The following is a 20,884-nucleotide window of genomic DNA, read 5'->3' as shown; positions in this document are numbered from 1 at the left end:
TTGAACCACCTGTTTGAAGCAAAAGGAAGCACTTAAAATAGTTCCTTTACTGTCCCGTTAAAGAACATCTAATTGCTTTTCACAATATAAGTAGATTATTTTTTATTTCTTGTCCTACTTTGACTCTTCTCTGTAGCATAATATTCCTTCAAAGTCATTGTTAGGAAAAGAAAAGCACAAGTCTTCAGACTTTTCCTATTTATGATCTTGTAAACCTTTGTTTTAGCTAAACTGGAAATTTAAATTTTACTAAACATATTCAGAGACAAAAATTAAAAATATTTTTATCCAGGAGGCCGGGTGAGTTGGCTTCAGATATACCCCAATGAACAGATATAACTAATGTATGGACCTTGCAAGTACTTAGACGGTATGTGGTTCTTCACTGAAATTTTAACACAGACACTCATTTTCCATGTTCTAAAAGTAAAAATGCTGTGGCAGAATGCTTCATAGCACGTTGTTTCATTCTCTCTGAGCCTGGAGAATTTGGAAACCCAGGGAAAGGGCAGTCCATTACTCGATGAATCTGGTCCCTAGGAAAGGGCTTTTAATTACATTTCATTGTGGATGAGCAATAGGACCATTCATATAGCCACCGAAATAATAAGCATAAATTTAACAAGACAGAATATAGAAGTCTCAGTGCTCTAATCCAAGAATGCAAGGGTGAGCCAAAGTAGCATCTCTGGTATCTACCAGAGATCAGCAAACAACAAATGCGTCACAATAAAACAATTTTGAACAGTACCCAGGGGAAAGTCCCCAAACAGTGATACTTCAAAAGAAAAAAAACCTTTGCTTTTGCTTCCAACTTAGTTTCCGCAAATCTAGCTGGTTTAAACCAGTTTAAAAATTAAAGCAGCATTCAGTTTCTATATTCCAGCTTCCCACTCAAAAGATATATATAGAGAGCTAAAAATTATGTAGTTATGCTGAGACTTAGTATCTAATTCCCACTTAGAACCAGTTGCTGACTTTCAAACCCCTTCCTATCATTGTTTCCTCTTCAGTGTCCTTTTTTCTTACACTGATATTTTATCACTCAAAATAAACTGACAACAAAAGATACATTCAGTTTACTAATATTCTGTTCATACAATTCTTTTCAATCTTGTCTGATGCTATCAAGCACTATATCAAGAACTTTTAAAATTTTGAGTGTCTTTTTACTTTAAAATGTAAATTGGATTATGTTTTTATATGACTAGATGACCGGACAATTTGGTTTGCTCTTTTGTAATTTTGAAATTTCTAAGAAAGGTTTTGGAGATAGTACCTACAATGTCCATGAGTAATTTCTGGCCAGTAGGACATGAAACAGGCTTATGCATTCATTATTTAACAAACACCTCTGCTGCAATCACAAGAAAAAAATGGAGAGATACAAGTCTGGTCAGTTCTTTGCTGCCCACCAGAAAATGCAAGCCAACACAAAAGCACAGAGAAATTATTTTATCCATGTCTAACAGCCTACTTTTTTAACATAAACAAGAGTGCAAAGAATTAATGATACATCTGTTCCCACCAAGAGAAGCATTTTCAGAAGATGGCAGGGCAAACTCCTGAAAAACAAATGCAGCAACACAGGCAAAACTTGCTTGTTCCAAAGGGGTAACTCCAACTAGCCAGCAGACATTTACAGTATTAACATATTCTGCAGAAAAGAAAACAATAACAGAATAGTAACAGTTACTGGACTAGCCCATACTCATCTAAATGGGAATAGGAGGAACATGCAAATTCAGAGAGTCCAGTCCCCTATTGTCAGAAGCAAATCCTACAATTCACAGGCTTGCCCAGTTCTGTCTTAGAAAAACTGAAGTCCCCTGCCTCAGTTGTAAGACTGGTCCAGAGCCTCAACAAGGATTAGAAACATTTTTATCACTTCCAGTTTGGTTTTGTTGAAGACAGGTTTCTAAGTCTTTTATTGTGCCAGCACTACCTTTCATTCAAATGGTGGTTCTTTGTCCTACCTGTTTTACCCGAGATGTACTTATAGAGGGCTGTCATATACTTTCTAAGACCTATGTCTCGGTAAAGCTGCATTCCTCTAAGCCATCCTAGATAAAATTTCCATTTTCCCTAGCTTATTCAAGCAGACTTTCTCTGCTCCCCATTCCACCTGGAATGACTTTTTTGAATGCCTGTGGCCAGGCCATGGGAAGTGTTGCAGATGCTACCCTGATGGCATTCCCGTGGCAGAGAAAAAGAACTAGAATTCCCAGTAGAAAGCGCTTTTCAACCATGAAGTCTGTATCCTATTTTTTTGGTACGAGTTCGCTAGTTTACCCAGGTGACTAATTACAACAGACCTTAATAAAGTTCAACAAAGTATATATTTTTTTCACTCAGAAGCCAACAGCCATACTTTAATTTCTCCTTAGGACAGCCCGAGCTTGTTACTTCATGAAGTATCTTGCCCGTCCATAAATTAGTATATATAAAAGCATAGCTGCTACATAAGCAAAAACCATACCTGACAAAGAAAGTTATATTTAATGGCAACAGTTGCTACTTTTAATCTTGCTTATTTCAGGATTCAGTGTCATCCACCCTCATTTTCCTGTGCTGGCAAAATATGCGCACACAGCATCTCTGATTTTGTTCACAAAGCTAGTACAAAAGCTACAGCTTTCAGCCATACTAGTGGTTTATCCTACTATGCCTGATTTTCAACAAGGTCTGATTTTTCCTTGTATTTTGTTGACTAACTCACTGGGACATTGACAAACAGAATCCAGCAAGTAGACATGAAGAGTTCCTGTTATAGGCTATTCTGTAGCTGCATATATGTATGTACATCTTTACAAGACATATGCACTGTTTATTTAGATTTTTTGTTTGGAATCCAGATATGATACATGTTGGAAGATGATACGCAAAGGCAGTTCATGAAGAAATAGAAAGCTGAGCTGTTCTGCCTGTTTTTTAAGATAGGTTGAAGGAGCTGTTCTAATTAAAATCTTTACTGGGGCACACAAAAGGACAGTTTTCAGTAATTTTTTTGCTTCACTCACATGTCAAAGTGTGTTTTGCCTTACCATATGAATATCAGCATTCCATATCCACAAAAGTTGTATAGTTGATAGCGTCACCCAAGTGTTCAAAAACTTCAAAACAGTTTATTTTTTAATTCACCTTCATTTGTTTCCATTTACTTTTTGGTTCTACTGTGAAAAAAAATTAAAACTTTCTCCTGAAAAGGTTGAAGTTTGAAGAAAAAATTGCATCATGCACTTTTGCCAGTGAGCATGTGGACTTGTCTGGAAGGCAGTCTTTAGCACTGGTCTAAGTAAAGAGTGGTGTCTCACTTTCTGTAAATTTGGTAATTTTTAGCTAAACTATTCTGGAAAACCAGAAAGTTCAGTGCCAATATTTTGCACATGGCCTATGTTCACTATATGGCCTTGTGTACACTTCCATGATGGAAGAAACCACATTATTCCAAGCAAGAGTGATATCTGCACATTGCAGCTACTTTTTGTAGAGCAACTGGAACTTTTCAACCAGTTCCAGATATCTAGCCTAGGATATATCTAGTCTAGGATATATCTAGTTTAGTCTAGTTTTACTATGAAAGTAAGCAGTTCTCTTTCCTCCAAACAATTCAAGTCAACTGGATGAGAGCAACTGAGAGTTTTGCTCTCCTTTCCTGAGAGATTTTTCCATTCTTTCCTAACCTTAGTATGATGCTCTGACTTGTAAACATCCATGTCTTACATAATCTAATATAAGATCATAGTTATCACAGCAGCATTACAGGAGACTTATCAAGTTCATAAGCAATCAAATCTAATTATAGGGTACCACAGTACTCTATGAATTCTCTTGGAATTTAATACATATTAAAAAAATAGAGTATACCCTTTAAAAACACAGTATACTTTTAAACTTTCTAAAATAATTTGTATGTGTCTAACAAGAGCCTTGGCAGTCAGCAGAAGCAATAGTTCCATTCTTAAAGTTCCAGAGTTAACAAGGTTTCTGCTAAATGCTTGTATCAGACATAACAAACTGTCCCTTTCATAATATTTTCATTGCTTTTTTGTATAGACATTTCCCACTAAAGCATGAAAAACTACCTCTTGACTTAAAAAAATGATATTATAAATGGTTCGAGCCTTTTCTCTCTTGCAGCAATTTAACAGTCATCTAATTCCATTGATCTCAACAGATTCATAGTACAAATATGACATAAATGCCTCTCTCAAGCTCACGGTTTCATGAGAAGTGATGATAAAGAATTACAGGACACCATGTGCATCTGTATGTGACTTGTGTTCTTCCCTCTTCAGGATCAAACTCCCAGCTGGAGCAAAGAATTTGATGGAGAAGAGGGAGACGAACTGAGCAAGTCACACGAAATGCTGGAACAGGACAGACAGCACACAGAGTATAGTAAAGCGGGTACTTAACACTAGATACCTTCCTCTATATTCAGTGACCTAAACAAGAAGGCCTTAGATGCTGATGTAGGTGCCTAAATATAGCAGATAACCCGTAGTAGAGTGTCTGTCAGAGGGGCCACCACCTACTATGCAGCTAATGAAGGAAGGGCCTTCCAAGGCCCAGTCCAGCTTTTACATAAGGCAAAGGTTAATGTTTCCCAATAACAAACCTAGAAATGTAGCAAGCCTACCCTCGCTGCACTACCCACCACATTGCTCACACAAGGCCGGCGGGGAAATGACACTGAAGCCCAAATAAGTGCTTTTTCCTCATTCAACGTGTTGTTCATCAGTGGGAAGCAAATAATTTCCAATACTGCAAACAAAAGGAATTGAAAAAAAGAAGTTTACCAATATAAGCTTTGTTTCACTGGTAGAATATCAGGAACTTCTTTGTAGTTTTTTTTTTATATTAAAGCTGCAAAAGAGACTAGGCTGTTGCTGCATATGGCTTAAACTGCTCTGTTCTTATATGCAGGGCTTTTGTGTCTAGTTGACCATACATTAATTTTTTTTTTTTTAAGTAAAAAAAAAACCAAAAAAAACCCCCAACAAAAGCAAAACTTTTAAGTTAGAGAACTGATATTATTTTCTTACAAATTGCTTCTTGGAATTTCTTCCTCTCAGAGTAGGAGAAAAAGGTAACATTCAAAAACGTATTGGAAAACACAAAATTTTTGGTCTGAACCTAGCTAGTAGATCAGAACACTAGACTGATCATTTCTATTCTTCAGAAAGAACCTGTAACTTTCAACTAGGATCATCCTCTAGTAAAAGTCCTTATAGAGAACTAGCTATTTGCAGTTAGTCTCCTAGAAATACCTTTTCTCCAGCCAATCCTACCTTTACCTCTGTAAAGTTGGCGCCAGTGCTTGAACAGCAGGGTTTATTACTCTGTCAGGGGGAGGCTGCACTGAACTTTGCCCTGCCATCGGATACCAGTGTCCAGGGAGTAGGTATGGTAGGATCGTGGTAGGAAAAGTGGGAACACTAGGTAATTCTGCTCAAACAGCCAAGTTGTCTGCCAGGGCCTGACATGGAAGGACAAGGGCTTGAAGCCTAAAACAGAGGTGCAAATTGCTTGGTACTCAGCCTGTGGTCTGCTGCCTGCATGCATAAAATTCTAAGGCTCTGATTTTCCAAGTCACTCGGTGAACTTACATAGCTTTCAAGCTGCTTTCAAAATCCAACCTGAAGATCAGCTAATTTGGCTTTTTGTTTGGTTGGTTTGTTTTGTTTTCAAAACATGTTTCAAAATTTTCGTTTGTATGTTTGAAACCTGGAAAGTTATAACTTTTTTTTTTTGAAGTGTCTATTATTATATAGCCACCTACTCTGCATTTATAGTTTGCTTCTTTAAATAAAATACAAATGCTTTTGACTATATTTATGGCATGGTGATGAAAATCTTGTGGCTCTAGATGTGATATTTTTATTATGAAAATATGTACCAGCATTCTTACAAATTCAAGCATTTGAGGCTGCTATGCCACAGTTCATTGAAGGGTTCGTTTGCATGACACTTCATGTGTGCTGGTTTATGCTAACTTTGGGATAGAGAAAAGCATTGATGGAATGACAAGGGACACCACCATTCAGTACTTCTGCAGATCCTGGTGAAGCCCATGTTGTAGTTTGCTTCTGTAATACAGGAGCTACCTGTTTCAAAGATGGTATGGTTACATTAACATAAATTGCAACCACATGCTATACAGGGCTGACACACCCTTAGCAGTTTGGATTATAGCAATTTTAAAAAGTAATCAATAAGAAAATGTAACTAGGTAAATTATAACTTTGTTACAGTTATTGCTTGTTTGACATTTTAAAGTAGTATAAACATAATGTAATTGCATTAAGTAGTTATAACTTTAAGCTGTGATCCAGATTGACAAAAGCAAGGAAATTCAAGTTTTCATTGCCAAAGCTAAATGCACTGTTATCTCTGCATCAGCTCAGAACCCACGTTGACTTAACTGCCTCTGGTTGAAAGGCATAAAGGCATCTAAATATAAATAAGCACATAAGCTTGAAAAGCTAAAGGATGAAGCACTACCACTAACTTCATACTTCTGAGTGGTTGAGTCAGCCAGATAGTCCTCATAAGTTATCTTTTCAACTACCTCAATATTACCAAACAGAGTTTCTGAAGGATAATAAAAAGAACATTATCTGAATCAAAGCCTTCGATTGTTTCTTTGAATTTGTTATCATATGGAGATCATGAGAGTAAAGGAAGGTTCTCTTGAAAAAAATGCCAGGGACTTAACAGACCAAGAGGGTGTACTTAGTGGAATTGCTCTAGTGTGTACTTAAAAAACTTTTACTGAAGGGCTATTATTTATCCAGCAGACTTGAATGCTTCCAGAGGAGCAATTTCAGTCTATCACAAAATTCCACATTTAGAGTACATTGTATGTTCCAGAAATGGGTCATAAAAGTGCTAATAAAAAAATCATCACTTGGCCTGTAAAGTACCTACATCTAACACTAGTAATTTTGTTTTTATGTACTACCAGCAGTAATGATAATCATACTTTGCTCTTTTGGAGCAGTCTTCATCCACTGATCTCAATGCTCTTTAACAAAAAAGGTAAAAATTATTAACCTCATTTCAGAGATGAGCAGAAGGATGAAGCAACTCCTCCAGGATCACACAATGTGTCACTGACAGAGTTGAAAACAGAATTCAGGTTCTTTACTTTCAATTCAGTGCTTTAGCCATGAAACGATATTGCTTTTCTCAAATTGAATTCTTCCGAGGGAAAAAAATATCAATCATCTTTGCTGCACTGGAAGATCAGTGGAATAAAAAGGCCAACATACTACCCTGTTCCTTTCAGCCCAAATCTTAAATTGCTATTCGTTCCTTTAATCTTTCCTAGTTATGCCTATGGAACTTGCCCCTATTCTCAGGATTAGAGAGATAGAGCAAGAAGAGTCTCTGTCATCCTCAATTCCTTCCCCAGTCATCCTTTTGATGAGAGCAGCAGGAGAGAAAAGTCAGTCCTTTAAGTCAGCAGCCCTCCGGTGTTGTCTCACTAGTTGATGGGGACAGGAAGGATGACATCATTGGACAACATGGTCTGCTAATGCCTTTCTCAATTTACACTCAGGAAACAACTGCCTTCATATTGAAATATCAGAGGAAGTCTAAATGCTCCTGGGAAACAGATAATCTGAAGTAGTTTACAAAAGCCAACAAACACTCCAGAACTGCTACAGAGGAAAGGGAAATAATCCCTGGATACAGAGCTGGCTCTGTGCCTGGTGAGCCGCAGGGTTGCCATCAACTGCCATCTGATTATCCAGTATATCGGGGCTCCATTGTGCTATGCTGACAAATCGGACCAGTCACAAAAGGTTTCACCAATTCTAGCTTGTGCTGTCTGCAGACACCTGCTAGGGCAACCATTAGGGTTGCTGGCTATGCAGTATGAACTAGAGTAACTTTGAGGAGGCTCTCATCAATCCTGATGACTGGCTTTAGTTACGTAAGAATAGAGATAAGATGGCACTACAAAATACACCTTTACATTCTCTTGGAATGTGCCAGAGAAAGCCAATTATACCGGTTTTACCAGAGCCTGTAGGCATAAGAATATAATACCTGGCTCATTCCTTCTCCTGTCAAAACCACAGGAACTCTCTTCATTGCAGTGCAGCAATACGTGCTGTGTTTTGCACAGGAATTGCAAAAAAATTTTAAAAAGCTGGTGAGATTGTTAAAACAGTCATTTCCCTGCAATTGGATTAAAAATGCCAAATCAATTTTTCCACAGATCTTGAAAAGACAATGTTTTCTTCTATGGAAATATACAGTTTTATTAAATGTTAATAGGTTAGAGAAGCACCACTGAAAACTTTCATTTTAGTGTAACAACCAGAGATTTTTTGTCATAACAAATACAGTGAACGTGAAGTAGAACTGTAGTAAAAAAAAAGTTACCTGCAGCTGCTGATCTAGTTCTGGAAATGCCAAAGGGAAATTTTCAGAGGAAGCATCATCTAAAAGGTAAACATGATGTTAAAAGTCAATGTCTACCAAAAAGAGCATTTCAAATGATCTGTTTAATATAGTTCTACATTGCATATATTCACAATAATATCAGGGTCCTGCAAACACCTCCGCATCTGCTTATCTTTCTACACTTGAGATCCCTTAATAGACTCCTTAAAAATACTAGTGGGTTGGCAATAAGAAAATGTTTAGGTGCTGGAAAGACAGAAAGCCTATTTTGTATTGCAGTAATTAAGAAACAAAACAAAGCCAGTTAGCACAGTAGAATGTGACAATTTAATAAAAACAATAAATCCAAACAATTTTTCTTCCCGAGCTCTCCATTACACTGCAAAGTAAAGAACCTTCTTACTACCAAAGAGTTCATTACTTGAACGAAGGGAAAGATATGTTCCCCATCACAATACAATGACTTAACAGGGCTAAACCAACAATAATAAAAACCTTTTCTCCCATCACCCAAAGGCAACCACAAGAACACACAAACCAGCCTGGCAACCCTGGAACTAGAAGACTGTTACCTACACAGATGTGATAGAATGGGAAAGGCACCACAAATTTCTCCATACTGCAAAGAAATGCCTTTACCCTAACCTGTAGATAACAATCTTTATGGGCTACAGTTAGTTCATTCATGACAACAAGCCAAACTGTGTCTTTATTTATTTCTTTATTTTTAGTACAAGCTTCAGCAAAGGTGGGACAGGCTGTGCAAGTTACGTCAGTGTTGTGATGTGGACACCTGCCCACTAGTAGCTGGACTGAGATCAGAAATATGAATCATACTTGGTAGCGTCACAGCTAGCCACTGCAATATTTCTTTCTCAGTGACTTTCACACTATCAGTTTTGCATTGGATTGTGATGACTGTTTATGCATCTTACTACAGGTTACCGGAGGTGAAGAGAAGGTTACTATTAGCTAGCTTACAGAGTCAGTTATTTGTAATGTGTCAAAATTAAACAAGGATGGCTCTCATAGGAGAAAATTGCTAACATAGGTCAGATCCTGCAACCTGCTCTATGCTGGCAGAGTTGTATGCTACAACAGAACCCCAACAAGATTAAGAGGACCACGTATCAAAGCAGGATTCTGAATATACTTTAAAAGTACAGACTAGGATTTAAATTATTTGTCAAATATTTGTTATCTCTTTATCCTTCCCTCAGTGGTCCCATAGCAAAGTAGGTTAGAGGGAAAAAGTAAAATAAGTCACCTTATCTTGTGAAGAATAAACATACTGGCTAACATATTGTCAGGGCCTTACTTTAACTAACATAGTTAGAGCTAGACACCTCTAGGAAGGGGTGCCCAGAGAAGAAAAAAAATAGTGATACAGAGGGCAAAAGCAAATGCTGTTGAACTTCCTCAGGAAACAAAGTGAAGTTCTATATTTTCATTGGGTAGGGGTCTTGCTAGTATTATCAAAAAGTCATACCCGTCTGTCCATGTTCCCCCCCAGCTTCATTTTTCACACCATGTCCCAAACATGTCCATTCCGGAAAATAATTAAATTGCTTTAATTGAATAGAATTGTATCACACTGATATGCAGCTGTTTACCTTTAATTTGCTGTTGCTTTCTTGTACAATATTTAAAAATAGACTAATATTCTAAAAGAAGAAAGATGAATCACATAGCAAGGCTAAAAGGAAGGACGGAATAGGACTCAGTGCGACTAGGGGTACAGCTGCTCTACAAATATTTGGCTGAATAGCTGTTAAATATTCTGACAGAGATATTGGACCAGAGTCGTGGACAGCAGTTAAGCTGCTATTTGTTTTGACAATTCCAGCAGTATGATCTTTGGTACAGTAGCTTTACGGAGAGACCTCAAACATTTTTAACTTACGAAAAACAAAGCAAAAGCAACCCCAAGAATTTTAAAGAAGCATCAGCCAATATTTAATTTTTCACTGCAGCAGATATTAATAATAAAACAAAATTAATGCCGTGTCAGAATATTAGAAAATATATTGGATTATCTTCAGAAAAGAACCAGTAAAAAAAAGATTGGAAATACTTTAAAAAGGATGGAATAGAGAAAGAAATTACTATAGAGGAAATCCTTTCAATAAACAGATGTTCCCTGCTTATTTTTTGAACTCAAGTGACTGAGTCAATGGTACTAAAAATAGAACATATTGGTATCCTAACCATTATGGCATACCATAGTACATTTTATAATGGGCCTGCCCTAGCATCTATTGAACAGCTGCTAGGTTTTTTTTTAGTTATGCTAGTTTAAAACCTGTTTAAATCATCATCTGATGTATAGAACATCTTCGAGAAAAGTTGGGGACTCCAGTGGTTTGAAATTTTTCTGAGTTTCTAATTCTAGGCTCCTCTGAAATTTTCAGCTGAAGTATTTAGTTTACAAAAATTAACAGAAATCCTCACAGCTAACTGCAATCTTGTTTTCCACAAGAAGAACAACAAAAAACTTTACCCACAGCTTCCAATGAAATAAATTACTGCATCAGGTCAGTCTGTATTTCACTGTTGTCAAAGTAACAACCACAACAATAACAACAAAAATCACTTGGTAAAAACTAAACACATTTAGATTTCACACAAGGAGAAAGCAAATTACATCAGCCATTTGCCTCCTAAAATTTTTTTGAATATGTTTTCAGAAAGTCAAGAGAAAAGACAAAAACTTGCATTTTCTTCCAAAAGAATCACTATTGCCCTTACAAGCCTGAATACTGGGTGTTACACAGGAGATCAAACAAAATCACATTGGCTTCTAGCCTTAAAAATCTATGACTCTGAAAATCAGAAGCATTGAAAGTGTCTGAAATGTCAAAGAAAATGTTCTGAAGATCAAAACACTCTCATAACTATCTCGTTATCTGTCTGTATTTGTTCTTTTCTATTCTACATCTCCTTAACCAGACAAGAGAATTCAGAAATATCTCTTTTTCTCCTTTTCTCAATTTATTATCAATATTTAATGAATGCCTAGATTGTTATAGGGAATCACGGATATAATCAAAGACCACCTTTATAATAGTGGCTTTTCAGTGCCACAAAACCCTGAAAATTACTAGGCTGATTCTTCACCAGATACAAACAGCATCTCACCCCTGTAGTCACTATTTTACTGCTCCCTTCCCTGTCACTCATGAAGAAAAAGGACTTATAATTCAAGTTGGTTATTGAAAACACATTTTGTTTAAAAATAAAAATTTTAAAATTCAGACACTGCAACTTGCTGTACCTGAAAATGAGTCAAGATTCTGGTCAAAAGAAAACAAGAAAGGAGGAAAAACATACACGTGAATGTCATGGCCACCCCAGCAAACTCAACAGCACTAACTTGTGATGTGAAGGAGTCCGATCAGGGACTTTGTCACAGCCACCTAAGTTAAAGTATCTGATGCATGATTTCTAAATGAGTAGCACTTCCTGATTTCCCATAGATCCCGAAACTAATTTTGAAGGTCTATATTTAAAAGTGCACTAAAGGTAAAGACCTGTACCCTGATTACAAGATGAACTCTCTGCACATACAGCTGATGGTTTTTTAACCAAAGACTTGGTTCATGTGTATGGAATAGTTTGACTTTCATGGTTGTTTCATCAGGTTCATAAATACGCTTTGCTTGTTGCTGAAAACTGTGATTATAACAGAGAGAATCTGACGGAGGGTCTCCGGGGAAATCACTTCCTCCTTTTGCTTTCCATCACTTGAGCTAAGACAAAGTACCCTCTATGTCAGAGCCAGCTCTATGACCATTCCTACAGCAAAACTAACAGCATAACAAAAGAGCAAGCTCCCTAAGCATGCTGCCCAGCCAACGCACCTTCATGCTGAAATGGTGCAATAGGCAGCTTTGTGTAAGGACAGCAAGGCTAAGCTGCTCAGCCTTCGCTGTCCAGGTGAGCTCTTGTCTATCTGCTGACAGCACCTATTAATACAAACGTGAGATGGGCTTCTGGTGTGTGGTACAGAGATCCACACAAGCCATCTGATTTAGAAGGCTGAACTGTATTAAGACTGATTGTCTTCATACAAAAGGCTTACTACTTATCAGTGATGTCCTGATGCATTCGGTCCCCTGGTACGTGCTAATGTTGAACATTTGAGAATGAATCATGCTTTCTGGAAAAAATCACTTATTTAATCATGTTCTGGCCTTCTGGAGATTCCAATACCCCAGACCTCCATCACGTAGACAAACGAGCAAAATGCCTCACACTTCACTGTCTGACTGACAGAATGTCCGTTACAATGAAGTCTAATACCCCAGTCTCTTCCTATATGACTGCTCCATTCAGCTGAACTGTGGGCTATGGGCAATGGTTAACGAATAAATACTTCAAGAACAACATCTGATTTACTTGCAGTATAAACTCACAAATTACAGTTTCTCTAGGATCTTCACAAAGATAGACAGAAATAGAACATAAAAATGTAAATGTGTTGAAAGCACATTAAGGTTGCTAAATCAAGCACTCGAAATTTAGGAAATGCCAATCACAGCTCTGCTTCCTTGAGTGACTGAGTTATGATCCAGTCTTTAATTATACAATCAGGTACTATTTTTTTCTCCTACATGCGTGGGCAAGTGTATTCAGAACTCTTCCTCCTAAACTAAAGAATTAAATCGGTAACATAAGTATGCTGTTATCCTGTAAGTGGATCAGCCCTTACATAGGAAAAGTGCTCAAACTCAACTGCAAGCACTGCAACTCATAGTGGGACAACACTGGCAAACTGTGCATCGGGGTCCAGTCTTGGCACTAGGAGGGCAGTGAGATCCAGCAGATCCAGCCCTGATTACTGACAGACATTCATAGACTCATCGAATTTGTCCTGGAAGGCTGTGTGGCTAAGTGACTGCGACTTGGCACTGCTGCGTGAAGCTCCCAGGCTTCTATTCACAGCCCTGCCTGACATGACCTTACACAACCTCACAGTTACCTCACTCATAAAATAGTGGGGAATGGTCACTGCCTGACCCAAGAATAGGCTATGAAGGCTTGCTCAATAATAAGAGTTGTGGACCTCCCAATAATAGAAATGGCCCAGAACAGAAGAGATAAGAGCAAAACCCTCCTATTCCATATACCTTCACCTAAGCCTAAAGCTTCCTCTGATGAATGCACAGCCACTATCCCTTGGAGGGTATCACACCTAAGTTCCTGTCTAATTTCCAAAAGATCAAGCCACTTACTTGTAGGTTGGGTGTAGTTTTAGAAAACCAGCTTTGTAAATTTTAGCCATATATTTTAGCAATTCCCACTGGTTTTCAACCAATACATGCTGGAAAGCCTCTGTTGCCATTACAACTAAAATGAGGATGGAGTAGGGATTTGAAGGTTGCTACTGAAGAAGCAACCATTGCAAAACAGTCTTGCATGATCAACTAAAAAAGCAAAAAATTCTTCATGGTCACTAGGATAACAAAGGCATAAAGAGGAGTAAAATAAGTCATTTGCTATGCTTGCAAAACTATTACACTGTTCCACTGTCTGTCAGTTTCATTAGAAGATGTATGTTTTGCCTTTGTTATCAGTGATTTTTCTGGAGAGTGCTATCAGAGGTAGACTAATTTCAAACAAAAGAAATTACTAATTTCAAACCCAGTCATTTATCATCACATGTCACTAGCAGAACTTTTTCAGCTAGATTCAAGCTTTTATTCTAGGAGGGAAGATGAAGAGATGTTTACCTATAAACCTTCCTTTAGAACTATTACAGAGAACAAATCCACTTGCCTAAATTTAATAAAGTTCCTGTTATAATCATTGTATCTTAATATGTTCAGTAAATAAGAGTGATACAAATTAGGACATATCAAATTTCATTGGTTTAATTAAATTTATGTTGATAAACTACAACAAACTTTCTATTTGGGAACACTTATTTAAATTTTTGAACACCATATTCAGTTCAACTTGCATTAGTTTCCAAGTGATATAAGATAGGCTGAAATAATATGTTTCAAATTCATTAATTTAAACTGGTACCTTAAGTCAAACTGGTGCAATACAGTGTGCAGACACACCCTGGAAAACCTGTGTTTGATGCCAGCTTAGTGAACTTGAGTAAAAGAGACAAACATAGATATCTATATATACAGGAATAAGAGATACACAATAAAACTGTCTTCTTATATCGCACCCGCTGATGGGCTGCTCCTGAGACTTTTAAGGAACTGGTTAGCCTATTTTCACGTTAAAAATACTGCACAAAGCAGGCCAGGATTTCAGTCATCAGGTGTTGACTGACAAATACTATAACAATTAAATTATTTCTTGTACACTCAGGATAAGCCAGCTCCGGTCTTGTGGGTCAGTTAACACAGAGTAATCTCTTCTCATGAGTTGAGAGCAGTTTCTCCTTTCACTGCTCCTCACACCCAGTGCTTGGTTACAATCCTAGCCAGTGAGATAATCACCACCCAGAAGAAACATTCCGTTTCCCCTTTTTATATCTACTTATGCTGTCAGTTCCTCCTAGTAAGCAGTTGTCCAGCCCCCGGAAGGAGAATGCAGCCTTTCTTAGTGAAATCTGTCACTGTGCCTTTCAAGTGAGGTAAAATTTAAGGAAAAGCTTAAATCAGACAGATTCCCTCACCACTTAGCCCTGGTGAAGAACCTTTTGTATATATACCCCAGCAGTACACAAGCCTCACCTGATGCTCTACTATCACACTTACAGCAGGTAACTCCTGTTTGAACTGAAAACAAATATCCTTGTCAAGGAGAAAAAAAGATTAAAGAAATATAAAAAAATAAGGAGGGGGAAAAAAAAAAAGCCAAGTATGGAATACCTAAAGGTCTACCTGTTAAATGTTTTTGCAGCTCATCTTAAAAGAAAAAGTTCTAAATACTTATTTGTATTCTCTTGATTCAACTGTGGTTTGCTGGAAATTTTCAAACCTGATGAAAGTTTATTTCCTTTGCTTTCTTTAAATATATCAAATATAATAACCATGTTCAGGCTTATCACTAAGAGCAAGAGTAGAATTCTTGTGACATGGTAAATGGTGTGCTGGTTTAGACCTGGTAGCCCTCAAGGGGATGTGATGCAGAGAACATGGCACTCACTTTACTGGTTGCTATTTAGTTTTCTAGTACTCACAGAGATTCTGGATTGCATACTGCAGGAACACTTGTATATATACATTAAAGGACTCAAAATTATGGAAAAGTTTAACAAAATGTAGCAGAAAAAGATTAACTTTCTATTATTGAGTTTATTTCTCTGTTAAGAGAGAGACTGGAATTATTAGCAGGATAGAAAAGTAAAAAATAAAATATGATGCAATGTTAAGGAAGCTAGGCTTCCTGCCTTTCATGTCCTCTTCTTCTAAGCTATTCACAACCTTGTCATTTCCTACTGCCATCTCTTGTCACAAACCACTCTACCCTCCTTGATTTTCCCATGGTCTCAGCTTTCCCTGACTTGTTTTCAGTGTCTCACATAAGCATTCTTTTTCCATAATTTGTAAGAGCACTCCCCTTTCTTTTATATCTCTCTTCAAGACCTATCTTTGCCATAATTCCTGTAAGAAATTTACCATGTTACTATATCTTGAGAGATGAGAATGATTCCTTATTACTTCCTGTAATAAAAATGTAATTACCAGATTATTTTAATTTATGAAAAAGGGCACATAGATAGCCACATGTGCTTCTTTATATTCCTTGTCCCCATCTTTCTGTGTCAATCAACTTTATGAGCTGAAAATTATGTGCAATAATGTATGAAGGTGTTTGTTTTTAAATTCCCTTGCTTAGGGAACGAGATTCTATTTCGGGCTTGTAGGTGCCAATTAATATTACACGACAATTAGCTAGGGAAGGTAATGCATATTCTAAAACATTTTTAAAATGAGAAAATTGTATTCAAGCTGAGAGTCTATTCACACAAAGCTCAGGAAGCAGCCTCACACATTATCCAACAATGCATACCGTCCCATAAAGCACTCATCAGCAGTGGGTTTCAGTTATCCTTATCAGAGATCCTTATATTTCATGCCATAAACACATCTCAACCTTGACTCCAGGCACTCACCTTTAGCAACAGCACAGCCAGCTTTTTTTGGGATGCTTCCCAGCTTCCGATTTACCTCATTTCATTCTGACTTCTACCATTTGGCAACAGCTCTCCAGACCTTAATATCTAAGGTGAAAACTAATAATATTCATCTATTCCAAAGGCCAAATGGTCCATGTATGTACAGGGAATGTTTGGGGAAATTAATGCTCAATCAGCACTAGCCAACAGGATAAACGTCAATGAGATTTCTGCTGGTTTCTCAGATGCTATGTGGGGCATCCGTTTCCTGAAATCTTTCACCAAGCTGGGCACGTGTGGCACTTTCCAACCTTCCTGCTGAAAGGAAAGTCTCTTCTTGTTCTACTCTCATCCTCAGTACAAAATATCATTTTACTTTTCTTGGTTTAAAATTCCCTAAAATCAGACATACTGCATATGCAGATAAATTTGATGATGTTAATTATAGTCCTAAGTATATTCCACAAACCACTAAAAGAAAGCTAAGATCTAAACTGTCAGTCTAGTGGTTTTAGTCTAATGAAATTGTTAATGGAAACATTAAAAGTTATCAGACAGGAAAACTGATCACATGCTATCACTCAGGAAAAAAAATCCACCCGTAACACTGCACTTCATTTGATATTGTAAACACTGGTAAGAACATGTGAAATCTAAAAGCAATTATTTCATTGTGGTTTACTCCATAAATTAAACTGTACCTGGGGAGTCACTCAGGCTGAAGGCAATTCGTACTGGCTTATCAGCAGGTACCCTGGCGGTGGTGATCATGTGGGCACTTGAGTCAATGCTTTTACTTGTTTGTTCCAGCTGCAATAATACAAACAATATATTTATTACAGAGCATGTGACACCATTCAACAAATGAGTTTTAATGCCTTTCATGCATTCACAGCTACCTTTCTCATTCTAGCTAAGCAACGTTTAGAATCAAAGTCAAAGGAGCGCCATTTCACTTTTCCATTTAAAAAGGATTTAAGTGAAATTCAGTGCAGAGACTGCCTTTCTTTTGCTATTTACAGATTAGAAAGAACAGTGGCAAAGGAAGCTTCCCCTCTCCTCACCTGCTTGCTCCCCGCCATTGCCCCTTCAGCAAGCCTTGACTCGTGGCAATGCTGCCTGGTTCTGAAGGTGAAGAAGGAAGAAGGGGTGGGGAGTTGAGAGTAACATGACCCCAAGCCTGCCATGTGATTGGAAACGTGCACACCTCTCCACATGGTGTCAATGAGGAGGCACCCATCCTCCTACCTTCCACCCATACTCCCCCAGTCAAACTGTTCCTGATAGTCACACACTTAATGGTCAGAAAGTTACTAGGTCTCCAAACCTTGGTGGTGATTCTTCAGTGGAACTCTGTGCACGTGTAGGGGTCTGTCTGCATGGGTCTGACTCCCGGATTGGGACCTTACTCAGTCCTCGGTCTTTCTTCTGAGACCACCAATTCCAAAAAGTGGTTTCAGTGAGATGAAACCCTGTCTGTTAAGAAAACTGCTAGTTCATTTCAAGCAGGACACTAAAGAATTGTTGAGCAACAAAAGAATTAGCTACTACTGATCTGTAATGGTATAATTAAAGCATCTCTGAACACTCAAAAGTTGTACTGAGAGCTGTACTATGTATATTTAACCTTTTGAATGAATAGTTTTGGTTAATCTCTATTAAATAGATGAACGCAAACTTAATCTCCTTGTATATCAAGCACAAAGCTGCTAAAATTCACAGATATTAAACTTCTGATTGGCTCCATGTGTGGAGAACATGAAGTCAGTGGGACTTCATGCATGCAAAAGATCTGCCCATAAAGAAATTATTTTAGGACTGAAGCCTATGCTATCCAGAGTGCATTGTATCCATACCAACTATGTGTACAATTATGAGAGTAGCTTTTAAATTACCATAAAAACTCCTCAGTCAATTAGAAACCAAATTCTTCAGGAAAATACAACGAATTTACTAGAAGTTGTACCACATGTCAGTAGACAACACAGCATTTAGCTAGTGAAAACATAAGCCAATTTCCTAAGCCAATACTCTTGCAGTTTTTCAGTAAAGTAGCTATTGTATTGCACAGAAATCCCAACAACTCATTCTAATTTACACTTAATTATTTGGCAGTCTCAGAAAGTCAATAGAACAGAACAATATTTCAGAATTATAATCTTCCATGGTGATTTACAAGTGAATCAAACACTTCCCTGGCATCACTGCCTTGCAATCAGTGGAAGAGAGCCAAATTTGTATCTGGCCCACTAATTTCAGCATTTCTTTTTTATTTGCTTTGTCTGGCTTAATATTTAGCTAGCAGAGTGATATGGTTACTCTGTAGCAATGCTACACAAGAAATTGTTACTTGAAATGCAAAATCTTTTCCTAAAATAACAACAAATAATCTAAAATTATTACTTTGAATAAATCTTATTTGGAGCTCAGAGTGTCTCTTTCTACTAATACATGAAGGATATCAGGGATCGTTCTTTATTCCCCATTACTGATAATCAAGACACACAAAAATTGAACTGATATCTATTGGGCAGAGATGCAGAAAAGTCACCTAAATTGCCATGGTGTATGTTTTTGGACTCAGGAAAAGATCCTTGGAGTCAAGTGAAACATTCTATTTTGAAATGCATTGATTCAACTAAATAATTTTTACTGTCTGAGCATTATTGATCTCTTTTTTTCCCCAGACCCTCACTTTATAAGAAACATCTGAGACATCTCATTGTTTTTGAAAAAATAACAGACCTACTAATCCAAAATCCTTTATCATATTTCCTCTCCATACCTCCCAATACAAGGTAAAGCAAAAAAAAAAAAAAAGAAAAAAAAGAAGAGATTTTAAGTGATAAGCACATCCTTGAAACAAGGCAGTTCATCATTCTGTGTTGTTGGTACACATTCCTCTGAAATCTGCTTACTATCTCAAGTGGTCTTCCACATAAGACTATACTTAACATTTTGTATCATAGCCTAAGAAATTAAAATGATGCATTCTGCTAGAGGTTTTAAAGTTGCCATAACAATATTGCTAGGAGTAAATCTGTTGTTTTATCCCAGTCACATACTCTGTGGTCTGTGATGTCTTTAAATTACCTCTTTTATCCACCTACTATGTGAGGGCAAAAATCAATACCCCTTCAATAAGCAACGGTGAATTCTATCATATCACAAAAGAGTGTTTTCATTTTATTCCAATCCATGAAAAGAAATCTCATCTTTATACGCAGCAATTACCCTGCTATCCATTTTTTTTTATATTGCATTTATCCCTGCACTCCTTTTTGTGCAGAATCCTCAAGATCTTCATGACAAAAAGCAATCAAAGAGAACAGAGAAGGATGGAAGCAGCCTGTGTGCAAACAAGGCGATACAGGAAACACACAGACTGACTGCCCCCAATTCCCCACCTGCTTTCTCCGTGCATGAAGAACAATATCTCTGTAGACAGAGATGAGGGTGAGTGGGCAACCTGGAATTTAATGAGCTTTAATGAGCAGCTCTCTTCTTCACAACAATTGCCTATAGAACTGGCTGCTGTTTCTCCATAAAAAATCTGCAGCAGAACTCAGATTAAGTGCTGTTACAGCTCTATCAATTTAGTTCAGTTTTCACACCTGTTGCCTTACCTCACTTAGCGGAGTGTCTGCACTTGTATAATCCAGGGCCAGCCACTGCCTTGGCTTGTCGTTGCCTTTATGGAGTAAAGCTTCAATAAAAGAAAAGGCTGCACCTGCTGCATAGCAACAAACTGACAAGGTCTGAGAAGCTGAGACAGCTGTCAGGGCAACATGCTGCTACCTGCACTTCCCATAGGCTTTGCTGTCCCAAAAGATCACCCTTTTCCGCTTTTCTCCACAATTCCGCTTTTCCTTCCTCTCCTTGCCAGTGACGAGGGATTATGATGCTGTCATGCTTCAGGGAGGAAAAAATCCTTCTGTCACAGGCATTATTAAGCAGCAAACTGTGGCGAGCCCAAGATTTTTAATTCATTAGTCCTGGCAAACCTAAAATACAAACAGACTTGCTTCATAGGACAGGAATGTTTTCAGCATGACCCAATCAGTGTCTGTGTCTATTCCAGCAAACTGGCAAAGATAGCATGACTCCAGTCAGCAAAAATGTCTGCAGCTCCAATCAGCTTGGGCTGACACTGCCAACTTGGACTGGCTACAAGCGAACTATCAAATGATAGCAGCAACTATCAAAGCTAACAATAAGGGATGGGCTTGGTGTGTTAGGCTTGGTTCATGTTGGCTTTGGTCAAGCCGGGCTTGTCTAATAGCAGATGATAGCCCTGCACTTCTGAGGAGGCAACGGCAAATTTTCAGAATGTGTACGCTGTGAAAGCAGATGTATTTATAGATGAGCTGGTGATGG

At 37.7% G+C, this 20,884-nt stretch overlaps 1 protein-coding gene across 5 annotated transcripts in view; it reads right to left on the bottom strand.

Moving 5' to 3' along the window:
* MAP3K7CL (MAP3K7 C-terminal like) overlaps window positions 1-20,540 on the bottom strand; it is a 31,265-nt gene extending 10,725 nt beyond the window's left edge. Inside the window, exons 1-4 of one of the 5 annotated variants that reach the window (XM_030021057.2) lie at window positions 20,134-20,540; window positions 17,572-17,632; window positions 17,209-17,317; window positions 8,401-8,459 (exon numbers count right to left, since the gene is read on the bottom strand). In XM_030021057.2, coding sequence (XP_029876917.1) covers window positions 8,401-8,459; window positions 17,209-17,317; window positions 17,572-17,589 — 186 coding nt within the window. In that variant the 5' untranslated portion in view covers window positions 17,590-17,632; window positions 20,134-20,540. Of the gene's footprint in view, window positions 1-3,044; window positions 3,109-8,400; window positions 8,460-16,504; window positions 16,595-17,208; window positions 17,318-17,571; window positions 17,633-17,834; window positions 17,984-20,133 lie in introns of those variants that run through there. The other 4 variants (XM_030021059.2, XM_030021060.2, XM_030021062.2 and 1 more) reach the window with 4 other exon arrangements.
* Window positions 20,541-20,884: the final 344 nt, after the last annotated feature.

Source organism: Aquila chrysaetos, chromosome 7 (genome assembly GCF_900496995.4).
Source record: "Aquila chrysaetos chrysaetos chromosome 7, bAquChr1.4, whole genome shotgun sequence".
In the NCBI taxonomy this organism is placed as follows: domain Eukaryota; kingdom Metazoa; phylum Chordata; class Aves; order Accipitriformes; family Accipitridae; genus Aquila; species Aquila chrysaetos.
Note: the sequence above shows the minus strand (reverse complement) of the source record. Positions and strands in the feature narration are given on the sequence as shown.